Source organism: Neolamprologus multifasciatus, chromosome 4, assembly GCF_963576455.1.
Source record: "Neolamprologus multifasciatus chromosome 4, fNeoMul1.2, whole genome shotgun sequence".
In the NCBI taxonomy this organism is placed as follows: domain Eukaryota; kingdom Metazoa; phylum Chordata; class Actinopteri; order Cichliformes; family Cichlidae; genus Neolamprologus; species Neolamprologus multifasciatus.
In genome coordinates, this window is record NC_140442.1 from 25371410 (window position 1) to 25390875 (window position 19466).

The window sequence follows — 19466 nt, forward strand, 5'->3', positions numbered from 1 at the left end:
AGCATTCACACAGCAGTTTCTTCAGAAAATGCATTTTCTAGTTTTAAATACTATAATGTAAAATGTTGCTAAAATATTAGCCAGACAGACTGTAAACTTGTCTGAGGAAAACAACTGTCACTGATTGGGTTACTTTTTGTTTTGCACATGTAGACCTGTCCTCACCTTCTACGTACTCCATGACCATGCAGAGGTGTCGACGTGTTTCAAAGGAGCAGAACATGGAGACGACAAAGGGATTCTCTGCAAAGGTGAGAATGTCTCTTTCTACGAAGGCCTGCTGGATTTGGTTCCTCAGTATCAGGTTCTGCTTGTTAATCTTCTTCATGGCAAATCGCTGCCGTGTCTCCAGATGCCGCACCAGGTAAACAGCGCTGGTTCACATGCAGACACAGCCAGAGAGGCATGCAGTTTGACCATTTTATTTTCACTGGCTCTATGTGTTTGTAAAGGGAAAAAAAAGCAAATATGTGAGGGAGAAAAGCTCTGCTCACCCATATGCTCCGTTACTTATCAGCTTGATGGTCTGGAAGTCTGCTTCTCCTGGTGGTTTCATTGCTCTCATCTTACCCTGTGGATCAAAGATCACAATGCAAAGATTAAATATGATCCAGTGGGAGGATAGAAAGCACGTTCTATATCATTTTTGTCACCTGTTAAATTAGTCTTTGCTGATGAACATTTATATTGTCTGCACAGATAAGCAGAACCTGCTCCAGGCATTTCCTATGTCCTCCTTCCTGTTTTTTATTATAGTTTTTTGTCTGCTTATCCTAATTTGGAGGCCACGTGATTCAAGAAAGGGGTGGATCCGGGTTCAACAGCCTCAGTGCAAATGAGCTAATTGAATGGACACCAGCCTGTTTGCCAAGTCATCAGCAGATGAAAACATATTCAACAACGTTTCAGCCACGTTCAGCCAGCAGAAATGACCAGACTGGGGAACATTTTGGATCTCACCTCTGTGGAGTCATCTGTTTCAGGTGTCACTGGTCCCTCGCTGTCATAACTTTCCAAGTAAACCATATCTGATGACAAACACATGTTTGATCAAAAAAATCTGGTAGTCATTTTATTTTCTAATAAGGAGACTTGTTTTGCTTTCCTTTATTTATGTCATATAAAAGGGCTCTTATTGAGCTTATAATAAACATGCCAGTAGTTATGCAAGCTCAGATTACAGACTGCTCTATGTGAGACTCCAGAAGTGCCACACATCTGTTATTTAAACCTTCTGTTTATGAGAAACAGCCAATCACAAGAAAGCTGGCTTAATGCAGTGGTTCCCAAACTGTGGGACAGGCCTCACTGGAGACAAGCTAAAATGTCTTGTATCAGGCATCATATGATATGAGTGGCAACAGCAAGGCCCAGCATGACATAAATAAGAATAATTTGGAATTATGATAAAACTAAGGATAAAACTATAAATTTATAAATGTTTATAATAGGTCCTGTTTAAACCTGTTAATTGTTTAAAGTTCCTCTACCCACCTTCAATCGGGTCTCGAGTAAGCCCCAGCTGGCCAATGATGTAACGAGGGATATCTGTTTTCATCAGATGACCCTCCTTGGCGTGGTCCTCAGCTGCCTCCAGCAGATGGTAAAACTCCTCGGGGTTAAACTCCTGCAGAGAACAACAATAAAACCTGAGTAGCTGATGTCATCAGGTATAAAGTTTTGGAGCTCATCCAATAATTATTCAATCAGCTGCATTAAATTAGAGCCTGTGGTGATTTAATTTTCCTTTGAGTTATCCTGGCATTTGGTTGTGAATTTAATAAAATATCCAAGTCATTTCATGAATGACTGCCTCTGGATCAGCCCAGGATTTGTTTTTGTAGTCTGTGCTGCTACTGAGGAACTGATAGTGGTGGTCAGAACGGGGCAGGGAAAAGAAGCATCAGCTCGTCTTCCTTGCAAAAGTTAATACCACGGGTCACATTTGAGAATCTGCTGTGCATAAACAGAGAAGATCAATATGATGTTAATTCACAACAAACAGTAGTTTCAAAGTGCTTTAGGTTGTGTAGTGGCCATTAGGTGCGACTTGTAGGTCGTGGGAGTGGGGGAGGGGGGTGTGAAGGAAAAGAAAAGCAGGGACGCCTCCAGATTTTTTATTTTTATAGAGGGCGCCATATGGGGGCCGGTAAAATTATTTAGGTGGCACACCAAAAACAGAATTTCCACTTTTATTATGCTGTTGTCAAATATAGGTTACTTGAAAAATCTGGCAAATAAGAGTGAAAGAAAAGAATTCGAAGCCTAGTTAATTTCATGGCATTGAAGCTGATGTCACTGAAAATAGGTTCATATGAAAACCAGATAAGATTTTGAAATTTACATTAATCTGTTTTAATTAATTCATTGACTGGAAGTTCCAATCATCGCTTTAATGATTCTCAGCTGAGAATCTTTAAAGAAAAGACAAAAAAGAAGAGCTGACAAACAAGAAATGCGGCAAAACTATGGGAGAAAAAAGAGAAGGAAAAAGTTCATGACAAGCTGTAGTGGCATAGAAATGCATCGTGAATAAAAAAAGAGGGAGTTTAGTGCTCAGTGCATTATGTGAGGGCCTCTGTAGCGTAAGCCTGTAGCAACACCACTAATATCACCTAATCTTGCTTTAACTACAAGTCTTATCAAAAAGTTATAAGTCTAATCTTAAAAGCAGAGAGGATGTGTTTGTCTCCTTAACTTAAACTGTGAGCTGGTTCCTGAGGAGAGGTGCCTTACAGCTAAAGGAATCTGCCTCCCATTGCACGAATCACACACGCTCTAAAATATGATCACTCAGGACTTTGCATGCGAAGAGAAGGATTTTAAATTCGGCTTATTTTTACAGTTATGACTTCAGATAAACTAGTTTGACGTAAAGAATAATTTAATTTTCAATTTGGCGTGCTCGCCAGGAGGGACTGGAACAAGCCCAATGAATCAATTCTCCACGTCACTGTCTGAGCTGTCTCTCACAATCAAGAACCACGTCAGCTTGGCATGACTCATGCAGGGATGCACAACTGATATCCTGTTACGAAACACCAAGTCTCAGCAGGCTCCATAGACAAAAAACATACCACACACACACACACACACACACACACACACACACACACATGCTTCAACTTTAAACGACAACGTGGTCACGGTATGTTTGAGGCAGGCTGGAAGGCAGCCGAGCAGCAGGGGGCTACTGCCTGGTATTAGCCGTACTCTGGGAAGGCAAATTTAATCTAAATGCAAATGTCTCCGCCATCCAGACAGACTGGACCAAGTCTTAGACTGGTTTGCTTGTTTTCATTTCACATTCCTGCTGAGTAAAAAATCCGACCGTTAAAATGCTCATAAGGGGCTACAAATATGTTTTTGCGCTGATGATTGCTTTTTAAAAATAAAGCAATTTGCCTCGAGTCACAGGAGCTGTGAGAAGTTCTGTGATGAATCATGGGGCTGGAGGAGGATTGTGATCATCGCAGCAGTCGATGGGTGGGTAAATACTGATAAGTGTGAGTGTGATCCTACCAGACACTCCAAAAGCCTTGCAGGTCTGGCGATGATGATCAGAAGCTTTTTCACCAACTCCGTGACAAAGATTACCTCAGAGCTCTCCGAGCGCTCAAATGCCTGACGTAAAGACACACAGAGAGGCAGAAAGACAAATATGCATCAGCGTTTTTAACATTTGCAAAAAGTGACATCTGACAACAATAAAACACGCACACACGACAGAGAAAATCTGTCAGTCAAAAGACAGACGGAGGCACGAAGGTACGTAATCAAACAGCTGATCCAATCAAACCTAATCCAGGCAACCCAGGGTAATCACAGCAATCTAATCAAGCTGTAAAGATGGGCTCTATGAAATTCGCAGATACCTGTTATCTTCTCTGGCAAATCACATGCACAATTAGCCTCCAATTTGGCTCTCACCAAAGGCTTTGTGTGTTTGAATCTAATTAAAAAGACCTGAGGTGAATCACTTAATCACAAATCTTGCAAAGCTTCGCATATCCCCATCACCTGTACCTGATCTGCTCATGATCTGTTTTATTGATGTTTACTCACAAAGCGTATCTACAAATTAATCTTTATGCAGTTCATCTGCTTCACCTTTCTCTCCTGCTCACTATTTGAATAATTTTGTTGAAAAAAAAGGCATTTTATGGAAAAAGAAACTGTTTAATACAAATATAAATGAAAAAAGTCTAATTTCTATATTTTATTTTATTTCATAGAAATGGCTGTTTTCAGGCTTGCATTCTTTCTAATGAACAGCAGGGGGCGACTAATCTGGCTGCAGAAAGGAAGTCCACTAGCATAGAAATATACGAGGGAAGGAACTTGGAGCTCATTTGATTTAATGACCTCAGTAAACATCATCCTGTAGAGTTCGTGGTTTTGGTCCCTAGTTTCAAGTCATATTAAGCACAGCATGTAGTTTCTTTTGTAAATTTGGGACCTCTTTAATGTCTAGAAGAACAAGCAAAGCAGGCTTTGCTTTAGTGCAGATGTACCTTATGTCTTATGTCCCATATCAGAGCGCACTCTCTTGATTTACAGCCATATATGACCTGCACACTTTCCATATGGCAACAGTGAAACTGCTCTGCTTGAGGATTTACAGACTCTTCAAACACTTGGGTGACATCACAGTGCCTCTTTTATGAGGAGTCTCCACTATGTTCAGCACTCAGTCTGTTACTTGGTGTGGCATGTTATTTGGTACATCACACTGGGTTTGGCAACCATCTTAGCTGGAAACAGCTGCCTGTTGTGGCTAAGAATCAGGTTGATGAAGGCCAAATAAGAGAAACTTAAAAGAGCTCAGTTGTGAGCCACACAATTCATGGATATTCAAAGAAGTGGATACGGCACCACCGCTCAGCCTTTCTCCAAAATGTTCCCATTGGTCACTCTTTGGTATTGCTCTTTACAAAAGCTCACCCAGGTGTTTGATGATTGTGACAGGAATGATGGATCCGACCACACAGTTCACATGTTTTACACTTTACATTCGTAAATCTTACTGGGGTGTGATGCTAATCAGTAATCTTGCTAATCTGTTTCCTCTAGGAAAAAAAACACATGGAAGCTGCATGTTTGCTTGTAATTGATAGGGTGATACCCCGTATATGTAGTGATGGGAATAACGGCGTTACTAATGGCGTTACTTTTTTCAGTAACGAGTAATCTAACTAATTACTATTCCTATCGTTACAACGCCATTACAGTTACTAACAAGAAAATGCGGTCCGTTACTATTTTTCAACAAACAGACGGTTGAAGCTGTGTTCATCTTACCGCATCTTATATCAGTTGCACGGAAGTAGCTGTAAGTAATCTGGACGCTACAGCTTTAAGCAGCTGCGCGCGCTCCCGCGGACGGTAATCACGATCACTGTCTAGCACAACACCTGGAGCTAAGGGGGCAAAACAATCGCATGAGCGCTGCTGTTTGACTGAGGAAGAATAAAGTTGTCGTGGTAAGCCAATCACATGACCACTTAAAGACAAAGCAACAAGGTGATATATATACCAGTTTATAAATTGTGTTGATAGGCCACGTAAAACCAGAGTCATTATAAACAATATATACGCGGCGTTTTTTCCTCAATAGTTTTGTCACGTTTACTGTCTAAGGACAGCGCAGCGAGCACTCTCTGCTTATGAGCAAAAAAAAATGTTGTTTGCAAAACTTGTGCATAGGATTTTAAAATTGACAATTTATATTTGCATTTAAAGTTGTGAAATATGATTCATTAAACATGTTTGTGGTTGTTACAGTAAAAATATAACTTTTTCTACTCTGATTTTATGTTTTTTGTCTGATTTTAGATCAATTGTGTTAATACAGTGTGTCAAAATGAAAACATAACTGTAAATTCAGACACGTGAGGCTGTGCTGAAAACAATGATACCAAACAAGGCAAAGTAAATAGTTTTTAAAGGTAAAAACAAAAGTAGTTAAAAATGGCCAATTAAACATTTTTATTAAAGTAACGCAATAGTTACTTTTCAAGTAATTAATTACTTTTAGAATATTGTAACTCAGTTACTAACTCAATTACTTTTTTGAAGAAGTAACTAGTAACTATAATTAATTACTTTTTCTAAGTAACTTGCCCAACACTGCGTATATGCAAGCATCATCTTCAGTTCTAAGCAGTCTTGATTCAGTTTACCATACAGTACATCTCTAAGTCTCTGTCCCCCCCTTGATTTCTCTATGATGTTCACCATTACTGACCACTATCAGAGGACAGCACTGGTATTTTTTTCCTCTATAAAGTCATTTTAAATGTACCGTCATCCACACGATCCCGAAAAAGCTACTGCCTGTCACCTTTGAATCTGTTCCTATTTATGACAAAGCCACTGTACTAAGAATACAACACATGCTTTATATAATAGATAAAAGATGCTAAAAATCAGTGGAGCTGGGGTAAACTGTGCCTTAAACTTTTTCCAGTGAAGAGGAGCAGTTAAGTTGTCTGGTTGCAAAAAGAAGTCCCATTGAGTAAAGAAAATGGGCCTTAGTAAATACTTTCTTGATGAATTTGTGGTTTTAATCTCCAACTTCAAGTCTTATTAAATCCAGCATGATGTTCATTTTGTAAATTATGGTCCCATTTAGTAGGAAATGATTTAGTGTGTGGCTACAATGTGACCGACAAGTTGCTACTTATGAGTGCGCAGCGTTTCTCGGTCAAATCCAGGGACGTCCAGTTTCAAAAAAACAAGAGCGATTCCCAAAAACTCACATCATGAAGCAGCTTTTCCAGATTCTCCTGTAGCTCGAAGAAGTACACAGAGGTGATGAGGCCTTCGCGAGCTTTGGCCAGGCAGTCTCTGGCCAGCTCTGCTATCTGATGGTGGATGAAGCTGAGGACTCCATCAGCCAGCGGAAGAACACTTTCAGGCAAGTAAGCCTGGATGAACTCGGCCAGCCTCCCCTCCATCTGAGCCGTGGCCTGGTGGGGGACAAGGTGGCGTAAGAAGACAGCAGAGGAGATTAGGTTTAGGAAAAGATTTATTTTCTTAGCTCGGCCGGATTTATGCGAGAGAAAGTTCAGGAAGCCGTTTCATTTGCGATTCAGACAGCGTGGCTCTGCTGATTTAGTCAGACTTCAGCACAATGTCTTTTTTCTTTTTTTCATTTCACTTGTGTGAGAACAAGCCCAAAGAGCTTTTACCGCAGATGAACTCCAAACTATAATGCTCAATTTCCTATGGTTTGATTTTTATCACTGTCAAAGCTTTCAGCTTCTTTCCTTTTGATACCGACCTCACCGACCGGCTTCATTTCACTGTTCATAACTGGAGCGGTATTTTTACATGCACTGAATAAACGTGATATTCACACTGACGGGGCGAATGGAGCTTGGCACGTTCTCATAATCTTGTTAGCTATGGTTTAGCAGCCCACATGGTTACGGTTCTTTCCCAGTTTTTTGGATGCAGGATATAAAACATTTGCATACACAGATCTCTGATAATGTTTAATCACAAACTGCAGAGCTTTGACTGTTTTTAATTAGTAACTGAGCACCGAAAAGGCTCCAAAAGTTTACCATTGTGTGCATTTAAACAGAATATGATGTTATCGTAAAGGCTCTTTGCAAGTCTCTGTGTGTATGTTGTGTTAGTGTGTATGTGTGTGTCTAACCTTTGGAAAACGCTCTTTGTACACGTGGTTCATCATGACTATCTCGTTATCGTAGCAGGAGGAGGAGCGTCCTGGGCTGCAGAGGGACACAGGGGAAAAATAAAATCAGCTTTTCCAAAGCAAGGGCTGAAAACTGTTATATAATGAGATCAATGCTATAATCGACATATCTGAAATACATTTAAAATAGGCTTCAAGACGCACTGTAAAATGAAAAAAGAAGTAGATCGTTTTCAATAAATGGGAGTGATTGGAACTAAAGTAATTATTCACACCAAAAGCCAAAATTCAATCATAGTTTTCAAAATGATTTGTATTGACTATACATGAAAAGTTAACTACTGACATTTTGTTTTTTTATAGAGGTGTTTTGCCCATAAACTGTTGCCATTTCAATACTCGATGACTACTTAATGACTTTACTGAGGTTTAATGTACTTCCGTGTCATGCTGCTTTCGTTTTATGTATTTTGGGTGCAAGTATTGTACTCTGAACTCCGTACTATTTATCTTAAAGTTTTGGATTATCAGGATTATTGGATTATTATAAATCCATTTAAAAGTATTTAAATCCCCAGCTGCAACAATAATGAGATCTACACGTTAATAAATCATAATTATCATCCGTTACTGTCATGTATCAAATTCTGAAAAGTGTAATTTGACACAAAAGTACTTTTACTTACTGTATTTACTTTGAGTATATTGTGATTATATAACCTATGCATTATTAATCTACTCCAGTAGGATTATCATTTGTATACTTCATCCAAAAAGCTTAATTTTTTTAAACTATCCAACAAAAGATCACTTTTTACATAACAATTATAGCAGGTCATGAGCCTAAAACGGATGTTTTCTGCACGGATTTTATGTCCAATTAAAAATATTCTGACTTGTGATTCTATTTAAGCTAAAATATTTTTTTATTGGTTAAAGGCCTCTTTAACGATAAAAACAAAGATGTTACATAAAAGCAGTAAGATCAACCACTGGTGACCCAGCAAATCTGCTTTTAAGTAGTGCCTCTGAAAAGAGGACAGTGCGCTGGGCAGCAGACGCTGCTGTTTAATCTCATGAGCGCCGCTGCTGTGTCTAACCTGAGGCTGCGGGAGCGAGGGCGCATGTGGGGAGAGCAGCGGCCCCCATCGTCATCCATGATGCTCTCTGTGCTGCCAAAGTGCTTGGATAAGAAGTGGAGCTCATCCATGGTGGGCTGGAAGGGCAGCTGGTGCAGTCGCTCCTGAGAAGAGCTGGAGGACTGGAAGAGGGAGAAGAGGAAGGGAGCCAAGAGGGTGGAGGAGGAAAAGGAAGCAGACAGGGAAGGAGAGAGAATTAAGATGATGGAGGAGGGGGGTGGGATGGCAGATGAGAAAGGGAAGTAGGCGTTGGAAGGATCAAATAGAGAAAGTGCCAGAAAATTAACGACAAAACTCCACCAAATGACGTCCAGCAACTGCAGAAGATAACGATCTGAAAGCTAAATTCTTAAAGTGTTTGACAGTCTACAGCTGTTATTCCTCATGGATCCAGACAGTGTGACGACAAACCGGGAACTGAAAGATAATGACGCCTCAGGGCCAGATCTTAAATCCATCTGTCAGTAAAACTTTGTCTCCTATTTCCTTTGCCTAAAACAGGGACAATGAGACCTAGACCGCCTCCTCTTACATTTCTAAGTGAAAAGAGTGAAGTAAGGATGCAGATGCCTCCCTTTGTTTATTTCATGTGTGGATGTCAAGATTTTTTCCTCTATCTTGGTAGAGTTGCATATTATTTTCCCAGAGAGCATCTGCTGAACTGATCCAGCTGTTACTTATATTTCTGTTCAAGTGTGTGTCTTTGGGCTACAGTCTGATGAGCACAGACTGGGTCTTCTTCTCTCCTTGTTCACTGGTTTTTCCAAGTATACGGGGAATTCTTGGAAAATGGTTAGGAATACACCGTTGGGGTCCAAAATTTTAAATTCTTGCAAACAAGATGAAATAGAGCATCATGATCAGCATGATCTTTCCACAAAGCTATAATCTGGTAACGCTGTCGGCAAGAAAATAACTCCATTCAGTATTTATGAATTTGTGGTATGATGTGAGAGAATTACTTTAAATAGAGCAGAGACTGAGGCGCCAGCTCAGTGTGATTCATAACATTCACAGCCTTTTGTTTAATGTACTATTGTTGTGTTTCTATTCATAGTATCTGGCTTATTTTGGTCTCTGATTAAATTAGCGTGGAAACGCATGTGCTCTATCTCGCGTCGACGTCTCTTCACTACACCACGTGTCTCATCGCTCTCGTCCCAACCGGCTTGGCGATCGTCACTTTGTTTCGTCACCATCTAAGCCTCCATCCACAGCCAGATGGAGTGAACAACCAGGCCCCTGATATCACTGTTATGCAACACGTCATGCTGAAGGACAGGCAGGGGAAGAAGTAGAAGTGACGAGCTGGAGATGGAGACATTTTAATTGTTATCTTAAAGTGAAAATTGTATATTCAGCTAATACAAACTGGCTTTTATAGATATATCTGACATGCTAAATGGGGAAAGTTCTGGTACGCTGAAAGGGTTGATAATCAATATAATTATGGTTAATCATCATATAGCTGTGGGGACAGGTCTGATCAATAAGCCCACCCCTCAATTAATTTAGAAGGAATAAAATTTTTGCATTGCTATAATAAGGAACCATAAGGATCATTCCAAAATAATCATCAGTAAATGCCATCATAAAGAGTGCATCTAAGTGCATCCCCTATAATAACTAGTATTGGTTCTATAATTCCCTGCACTTCTGTTCTGCTAGTTGTCTGTTCAGATGGTGTTGCGCTATCCTAACAAGACTTATTACTTGATTTTTTCAGACACGTGGCCACTAACTGTGTGACGATAACTTGTGTTTTTGACGTGTGACAATCACGGTGACAGTGTAGCAGTAAATAGGCCTGGAGACCGGTCCATCTCATCTGGCAATCACCGGTCATGAGAGAGAAGCGTGCGTTCCCTAGACTTGGCAAAGGTTGGCAAAACCGAATCCTTGTGATTGCTTTGGTGTTCGGCATATTTACATAGTTTAAATGGAAGTGACGCCGGCCAGCTACTTTCCATAAATATTGCAACTCAAACCCTTCAAATTAAAAGCGCAACTTTTAAATTGAAGATAGGAAACACTTCCAACTAATTGAGAAGGACACATTTTTCACAAGCAACCGATTGTTGAATCACCTCCAGTACGGTGAACAACTCAATATGCACATGACGTGAGAAACCTCAGTAGACTAATTATATCAAAGACTGTATTGCTTTCTATTTGTCTTGAATAAAATGTATCAAAATGTAGAATCCAAAGCAGGAACATATACCAATGTCTTGCTTTGCCTAAAATAAGGACCTGTCACAGTGCCCATAAGCTTTTCAAGGACAGGACAGCATTGTTGGTACTTGAAGTCTGAATTGCCAGAAAAAGACGTCCATGTATCATTTCACACCAAAACTGCAATTGTGTGCTGCTAATTTCATAGAGGGAAAACAAACAGATTTGGTGTAAACAGACTAATCAGTGCTAATCAACCCATTAATTATTAGTTACTTATTAGTTATATCAAAAGTTTATTAGCCACAGTAACCCAGCAGCCAACAATTTACATTTAAGCTAATGCTTATGAGGTTACAACCAAATTGTGATGTAAAAGGAACCTTCAAAGATAATGTTGGTTCTCTTCATGTTCCAAATACTTAGAAATAAGTTATCAAATGAATTTTATTTAACGCTATATAATGGGGCATATTTACAGAGTTTTTCATACAGTAGACTAGGAGTGCAAATTGCTTCAGCGATGTTTACTTGGAGTTTCGTGACCTTAGTTTTATAGTGAAGCTATATGACTTCTTGTGGATATCCAATACTTTTGACTGTTTTACATGTCAAACTTGTAGAAAACTGTTACGGAACTATTTTACCACTAGCTGGGCTTTTAGCATTTGTGTTCTAAATTATCGTGACTCGTGCTGAGAGGCAACGTCCTGCAAATATTGCTCCTCGTCTACACTTTAACTTTGACTATGTTGGTTTTAACTGGTGTATTTTTTGACTGGCAACTGAAAGGATTGTTTAAATTGAGTTGTTCACATACGCATAACTGCAAAAATACGCTCTAGCATAGCTGCTCCCCTACACACACGTTTATGATCAATACAGTGAAAAAGTGGTGATGTATACTTTACCGTGGAGCTGGGAGTGTTGGTACCATATCCAGAAGAGGGCAACGACGCTAAAGACCATCGTCGTCCATCGGCCCTGCAGAATGGCAAACACAAATTGCACTTCATTTAATACCCACTGCACTGTAGGGCTATAAAATCAATATCACATAAGCTTCTCTGTTGTTTAAAGAGAAAGAGAAGTTTTAATTCAGCTGAAGAAAATCATGTTCTAGCGAGTTGCATTGTGACTCTGTAACTCAGATTCACAGTGAGAGGCAGGCAGACAGATCTGATAAATAAGGACAGAGGCTTTATAGGAGCCTCGACTTCCAACATGAGAGAGAGACGGAAGTAAATAACAGCCTAATTGGCCGCCTACATATACATCTCTGCTGTTTGAACACGAGAGTGTGGATGGAGCCTCGTTGTTTTTAATACATAAATAATATTACCTGATCATTATTCATAAACACAGCTGTAGTCACTCTAGCTTCTCTTAAACACACCTTTCAAGCTTCAGCAGAGTCTCATCATTGCTGCCTTTTCATACTTGTATGGATTTCAAAATTCTCCTTTAAAGTTCTTTTGTGTTTATGAAGTTAGCTAGTTAATGGTCAGTGCAATAATAACGATGCATAAAGCACACAAAAAGAAAACACAGTGGATGACGTGAGGCTTTGTATTTAGTGTAAGGTAAATAAGGATTGTTTTGACCTATGAATAATAAAAAGCTATTCAAGTGGGGTGTAAGAAGGAAAATATGCAACTGGAAATGAGCGTGACAGTTCCCCTTTATGAAAAGATAAAAGTGGCTGATTGTCTATGGTATGAGCAACTGCTGTTTAAAGTTGTGGAAACGAAGCAAACCCTGAGAGCGAGCTCAAGCACTTAACTCGTGTCTGCCTGTAGCATAAATGCAGCCATAAAAAGTGCATCCTGTAAATGCTGCACCTAAATCCCAGCTACACCCTCTGTCTGCATCGATCCCAGAGTTATTATAGTTTCATATTTTCTACTTTTATTTCATTTCTTTTTGTTCTTTATTTAGTTAAGTTTGAGTTAGTGTCCAGAGTGGGTTAGCTCGCTTTGGTTTAGGTTTTTTGAAAATGTCCAAGATCTAGGAATGTTAGTGCAGACGTCCAAAGTCAGAATAAATACATCCATCAAAGCCTCATCAGGCAAACTGTATTTACATATTTTTAGCAAATTAACAAATACTAAAACTAAGGATACTTTTTAATATTTTAGTTATTATTTTAGTTTAGTTTAGTTAGTTCTCCAAGTCTCCGGCTTCCTCCCACAGTCCAAAGACATGCAGTTATTGGGGATAGGTTAATTGATCAATCTAAATTGCCCATTGCCCATAGTGAATTTGAGTGCAAATGGTTGTCTGGTGAACCTGTCCAGGGTGTACCCCGCCTCTCGCCCTATCACTGCTGGGATAAGCTCCAGCTCCCTCCGCGACCCTGGATGGATGGATAGTTCTCCAAGTTCATAAAATAGTTAGCTAGTTTATATTTTTTCAAAAGTCACATTTTTTTTTCTTTCAAAAAAAAATATGTGACTTTTTTTTGAAGCTATATTTCCCCCATAACTAGTTTTAGTTTTTAGTGACGTTTTAGTTAGCTATAATAACCTCATGTCAGGACTGTCCATCATGGGGCCTGACAGCCTGTAGCTGCTCTACTCCAAGACTTTGAAATACCTGATCTCAGGACCATAAACTCTCCTTCTATTTTTAAATCACATTTCAAAACCCATCTTCACATTCAGACTTCAAACTCTTCATTATAACATAATTAAACAGCATTATAGCCCATTGTTATCTTGATCAGTTTTAAACTGTGTTTTTGTTTGTTTCTTGTGTATGCAAGTTTAAATTACGGCACCAATATGAGGCGACATTGAGGGACTCGAAAGGGGCCTATAAATAAAATGTAGTATTATTATTATTGTCACTTCCCACTCTGTGACAACTCACAGCTCACAGGTTTAATAGTTCACTCAGTGCACTACAATACATAGTTAGCATTTTAATATTAAATATTTATACCTTTATAATACATATTACCAGATAATACTTACAACCATAGAATACATCTAACGCTTTTCACACAATGCAGATTAGAGAGCTACAGTTGAAGACACATTTTCAAAATTAACAACTATTTTTGAAGCTTATGGCAAAAACAAATTACCACAAAAAAGCAGTATCAAATTACAGACTGTAGTGAACATGATCCACTTCAAGTATTTTTCTGTAGGACGATGTGATTCGTGACTAAAAGCATGCAGACATTTGAGCATTAAAATGAAACGTGGTGCAATGAATCTGCTTATAATCCTCTTATAACCTGCCATAAGATTTCTGAATGTGACTACATGGATGCAGCCATTGTTTCATGGCTCAAGGCCAAACAACTTATTTTCTGGACCTGCGCCTCCCGAGAAAAAAAGGGCCTTCTTCTCTAAGCTGTTGTGTTTGAAGTGAACTAGTGTTTATAATATTGTTACACGCTGTACCAGTAAGATATCTGCTTACTGGAAAGACAAAAGCAACCACATGAAGGCCTAAATCTAAAATCTATTAGCATGAACAGATGTAGATGTGTGACACAGGCAACAAGCGTGACTAAACAGAGAGGAGCTGTGAATGTAATGGCCTGGCCTTGTCATACATGAGTCACCCTGTTACGCTGCGAGAACCTGCGAGAACCTGCGAGTGCAGCGACAGGCTCTCCAGAATGTGTGCGATCTCTCTCAACAACACATCTGCACCTCTTGTTCCACTGGAGCTCACACCTGCTCGGTGTCTCTCCCCTCTCTGACTCGACTCTTATCTGTCTCTATCTCACTTTCTATCCCTCTCACACCTCTTGTGCAAATATGGCCAAGAGTAAACAGGTGCAATCACAGTCAGTGTGTAGTCTGCAGTGCCGGGAAGCAGTCACCTTCTGGAGGAGGCGAATGAGAAGTGGGCTGGGTTGCTGGGAGAGAAGTTTCGTGGGCTGTCCAGTGGGCTGCTTCCTGGTGGGACAACAAGACATGTACTGAGAATGAGACACAAAAGAACGGCACGAGTGTAGGAGAAGGTCAAAGTGGTAGTATGTCATGTCACTGTGCCTTTTATCCTGTGGCTAAGTCCTAACAGGAAATCCAGTGACGTGCTGTGAGGTGCAGACCCAGAGCTGTCTCCCACTGCTCCTTTAGTTCAATATCACAGCATAACTACTCATAATAAGTAGGCAACGCTTTTGGGAGTAAACCGATTTAAAACTTAATGTAAACTAAGATTTTTTTTCTTAAACCTAAGGGCCTATCTTTGATCTTTAGTGAAACTCGACAGGGAACAAATGCAAGTTACATATATATCCAAATTTCAAAAATATTTCAGACAAAAACAGAATCAACCTCATATGGGAGCTGTGTTTTCACATTCAGCTCAGTAAACTTTGAGATCATTGTTGGAAAGATACTGCTTTTTGTTGTTTTCTTGCTATGATGACGTGTTTAGTTTGCCACGAAGACTGAAAACACAAGGAAACAACTCGTCTAGAGAATTAAATGTGTAACGTCTTTATGCTGACACCAAGGGGAAGTTAATTGATCTGGGACACTGAAGATCAAAATGGTACGGTGGCCCTGAGAGGCCAAACGGACTGCAACTTAAGAAAACACCAGCAATAAGAAAAACGCTGCAAAAGCACACAAAAGACAACAGAAATAGGAAAAAAGAAAACACAGGATGTGTTAGCCTAACTATTAGCCTAAAAATCCGTCATCAGTATTATATGAATCATGATAAAACACACCTAGCTTGTTTCGGGTTCCTGCAACTGGTCCGTCAGGTTATTGTCTCCCCAGAAACACTTCCCTAGTGCCTTTGGAAATTTCTTTTTCCTATTTCTGTTGTCGTTTTTCCTATTTCCATTGTGTTTTACGTGCTTCTGCAGCGTTTTTCTTATTGTTGGTGTTTTCTTAAGTTGCGTTTGGCCTCTCAGGGCCACCGTAAAATGGGCTTGATGTCACCCTCCATGTAAAATTACCATGACAACTTCAAAGGCTAATCATTTCACCTATTGACTGTATATAAAAAGTAGACATAAGCTCAGTGACATCAACATTAATTTATAAAATCGGGTTTGAAGTCTGAACATTTTTGGCCTTCACATCTGTCTGTTTGTTTTTTTAAAGTAAATTTAGATGACACAGATGAGTGATAAAATTATGAGCTAATGCTAGCAAGCTTAGTTAGCAAGATGCATAAATTAAATGGGAGAAACACGCAGACACAAAAACAATAATTATTTCTTCGTTTTAAACCACAAACAGTAGCAGGAATTAATCATTCTTATTTCTTCTGTAAAGCTGGACATGTTAACACAGAAGACTTTAACAACTGACTTGCTTTTGGCGCTGGCCTTAAGTGGACTTTATATTAAGCTAAGCTATCCTGTTACTAGCTCTAACTTAATTTTAACCATACAGACATGAGAGAGGGATTGATCTTCTAACTCTCTGCAGTGAAGTGAAAAAGAATAAAACTAAGAAACTGTAAACACATGATGAACCAGTAGAATAACCCTTTTTTGAGAGGTCGGAATATCTTCACCTATATTTTTGATCAAAATCAATTAAAATCAAGCTCACAGGGGAGGCGTTAGGGCTTTTGTTGTACATACCGAGGTGTCCAGGGAGGGGCAGAGGGGAGTGAGGCCGAGGGAGCGTGGGGGACGTGGTCGTCAGGATCAGACTTTTTCTGTTGCTTGTACGACAGCTGTTGAGAAAAAAAAGATGTAAATGTACTCACATCCACATTACCACAACAGAGTTGTGACTGAGCACTGTGTCTGTGCATAAACATATGCATGCACAGCTGTAATTGTGGATGGAAGAGAGGCGGACACGTGAAGCAGCTCACTGCAGGGGCGCGACGGCGATACAGAGAATTCAATTTCCTCAGCCATCCATCCCTGTCTGCCTCCCCTCAGCTAAGATAAGAAAGGAGGAGAGAGAGCGAGGGAGGGATTGCCAAAGTAAGAGGAGAGAGAGAGAGGCAACAAGCAGGATAAGAAGAGAGGATTTAGATGATATTTCTAAAAAAAAAAAAAAAAAAATTTAAAACTGGAGAGAGAAATACTGCAAAAATGTCCACTTTTATGACCTCAGCTGACTACGGGTCTCTTAATAGCAGTCACTACCACACTGACTCATTTCAAACCTCATGTCGCACATGATATCATTATCTCTAACTCTGCCATTAGGTGGTAAACAGAGCAAGTTGTTTGCTTTCACTAGATCCACTTATTTTGTCACAATCACACCGGAGCAGAGTAATTTAATTTTGACAAACACAAACCAAACAAACAAAAAAAAAGCAATGTGCTTTTCAAGGTTGCATGAGCATGGGGCATGAATAAATGCAAATAAATACAACTGGGAACAAATGGGAGGGAACAAACAAAACGCAAGCAGCACCATCTCATCTCTGCTGCTGCCAGATAAAGAGGAGAGCTGGTCTCCCCTCTCTTCCCTTTCAGCCCGCTGTCACATGGGGTCCATGTGAGGAGGAGAGGTGTCGCCTCTTCTCCCCCTCTCACTCACACACACACACACACAAACCCAGATATAAGTGTGATATAAATATATAAAGCAAAACTGGCACCTTAATAAAGCAGCATTAGCAGGGTCACAGACTCAGAATGACTTTTGAATTTTTCCAGTTTTCATTATTGATGAAATCATTCATTGTGGTTTATTTATAAACATAAATGTGTCATATCTGACAACTGGTGATGTCAGAATGAGGTCACACAGGACTGTGACAGTATCTTTTCTGGTCACAACACTTAGTGATCGATTTCCATCCATGCATCCATCCAACTTCCATCTTTTCTGATTTGCTGGGTTATATGAATAGTACACTCAAGATGGAGAACCAGAGGGCCTTAATTTAGCCCTAATCTCCCCAAAATAAATGTAAAGTTGAACCACTATATTTGTACAAAAATCAGACCCATGATTCGTTTGAGTTGCATTAATGTCACTGACAATAAAGTGATACTGTAGTGTGGCACTATAGTTATTATTATCCTTGCTGTATAGGTTGGTCCAAACCTATTACTTACTGTAATAGATAACCATAGGTTCCAGCACTTTCTGTGAGTCTATGCAAGAGGAAGTTTTAACATCTGCAAATCCAACCCCACAAACACACTATGTGAAAGCCCTCCAAACCCTAGAAATATTATCACCCAACCATACTGAATGATTAAATAAAATAGGAGCTTTATCTTTGCTAATGTGTTTATGAATACAAATTACAATCGTATTTATTTTGGTACACAATTTTATGGAGGCAGTGCATGCAGTGGGAGGAGGTCTGGGCTAATTTGATAGAAAATCCAATCTCACTTATGTTATATGGCCAATGAACGACTATTCATTTCATCCACAATAAACTTGGTGTGTGTACTGCTGGGAAACCTGAGTGATTGGAGTGTCGGGTTTAAGGTCATTTGGATGAAGGGCAGGCTCATTTTGCTAGCAGATAGCAGACTGATATAAATCTAAAAAGCTGCCTTGATTTGAACTCATAAATTTCCATCTACTGTCAAGTTGTGCAAAGTGACAATTCTCAGAGTTGGACTTTTATGTAAAGCCAAGCCTAACCTGTGCAGAACTAACGATAAGGAGCTGTGACTGCGTGTTTGTCCATTCCTGGTAACACTTTCCACATTTCTAAGTGGATCTGCTGACATCAGGCATCCTTCCACTGCTACAGTGACTTTGCAGAATACATTATTTGCTCATGTTGAATAAACATATTTATATTCATTCAGTGAAGTTAAGTCTGATGGTGACTCTGCGATATGTCTCTGTAGAGTAATGTAAAAGGCTCACATTTCTGAGCAAGCTCCATCTTATCTCACCTATCTGTTTTCATTACCTGAATGCTGATCGATCAGCTGTGTAAGTAGCTTCTCGGATATCGATCACATATGCCAATAGACTGAATTGATAACCGCTATTTTGCCATTTCACACTTTCTAACCTGGACTGATTGTATCTCGATAATCACATTAAAGCTCTCGCTGTGACACACACCGTGACCTTGAGCTGATCCCAGCAAGGGACCATCTCAGCGAGTGCATGCATGCATTTTAAGTCAAACCCAGTGTATGATTATAGTTTCAGGCTTTCATTAAGACGATTGCTACTAGATTAATATAAAGACAAACTCTGCAGCAGGACTGCACATGGTTAATGAATTCTCAGTGCTGCAGGAAATCAATGGAGGCTGGGTGTAAACACACAGCACTTGGCCTTGAGCTTCTTCTGGTACAGTTCATGAAATAAATGCTTTAAGCATGCAGACCCTTATTTAATACACATCCAGCTATTCTGTCTTGTGGCATTGCTTATGCAGAAAACAGAGGGTTTTTTTTCCCATTCCTGGATTGTCAATCAGGATCAAAGAGGGGTGGGAGGAAAGGGTGAGGTGCACTTCAATACACTTAGCAAATATGGGCTGCACTAGCCAGTGGCTCAAGAGAGGGTGGAGGGGTGGGGGTGGTTAAGGAATGGATGCTGCAG

General features: G+C 39.8%; 1 protein-coding gene across 4 annotated transcripts in view; it reads right to left on the reverse strand.

Annotated features, from left to right (window-relative positions):
• LOC146520609 (microtubule-associated serine/threonine-protein kinase 1-like) overlaps nt 1-19466 on the reverse strand; it is a 50669-nt gene that overhangs the window by 12156 nt on the left and 19047 nt on the right. For all 4 annotated transcript variants that reach the window (XM_085155711.1, XM_085155712.1, XM_085155710.1 and 1 more), the window contains exons 3-13: nt 16553-16647; nt 14822-14897; nt 11892-11964; nt 8767-8927; nt 7667-7742; nt 6762-6971; nt 3523-3624; nt 1495-1627; nt 961-1028; nt 495-571; nt 166-374 (exon numbers count right to left, since the gene is read on the reverse strand). In XM_085155711.1, coding sequence (XP_085011837.1) covers nt 166-374; nt 495-571; nt 961-1028; nt 1495-1627; nt 3523-3624; nt 6762-6971; nt 7667-7742; nt 8767-8927; nt 11892-11964; nt 14822-14897; nt 16553-16647 — 1280 coding nt within the window. The remainder of the gene's footprint in view (nt 1-165; nt 375-494; nt 572-960; nt 1029-1494; nt 1628-3522; nt 3625-6761; nt 6972-7666; nt 7743-8766; nt 8928-11891; nt 11965-14821; nt 14898-16552; nt 16648-19466) is intronic.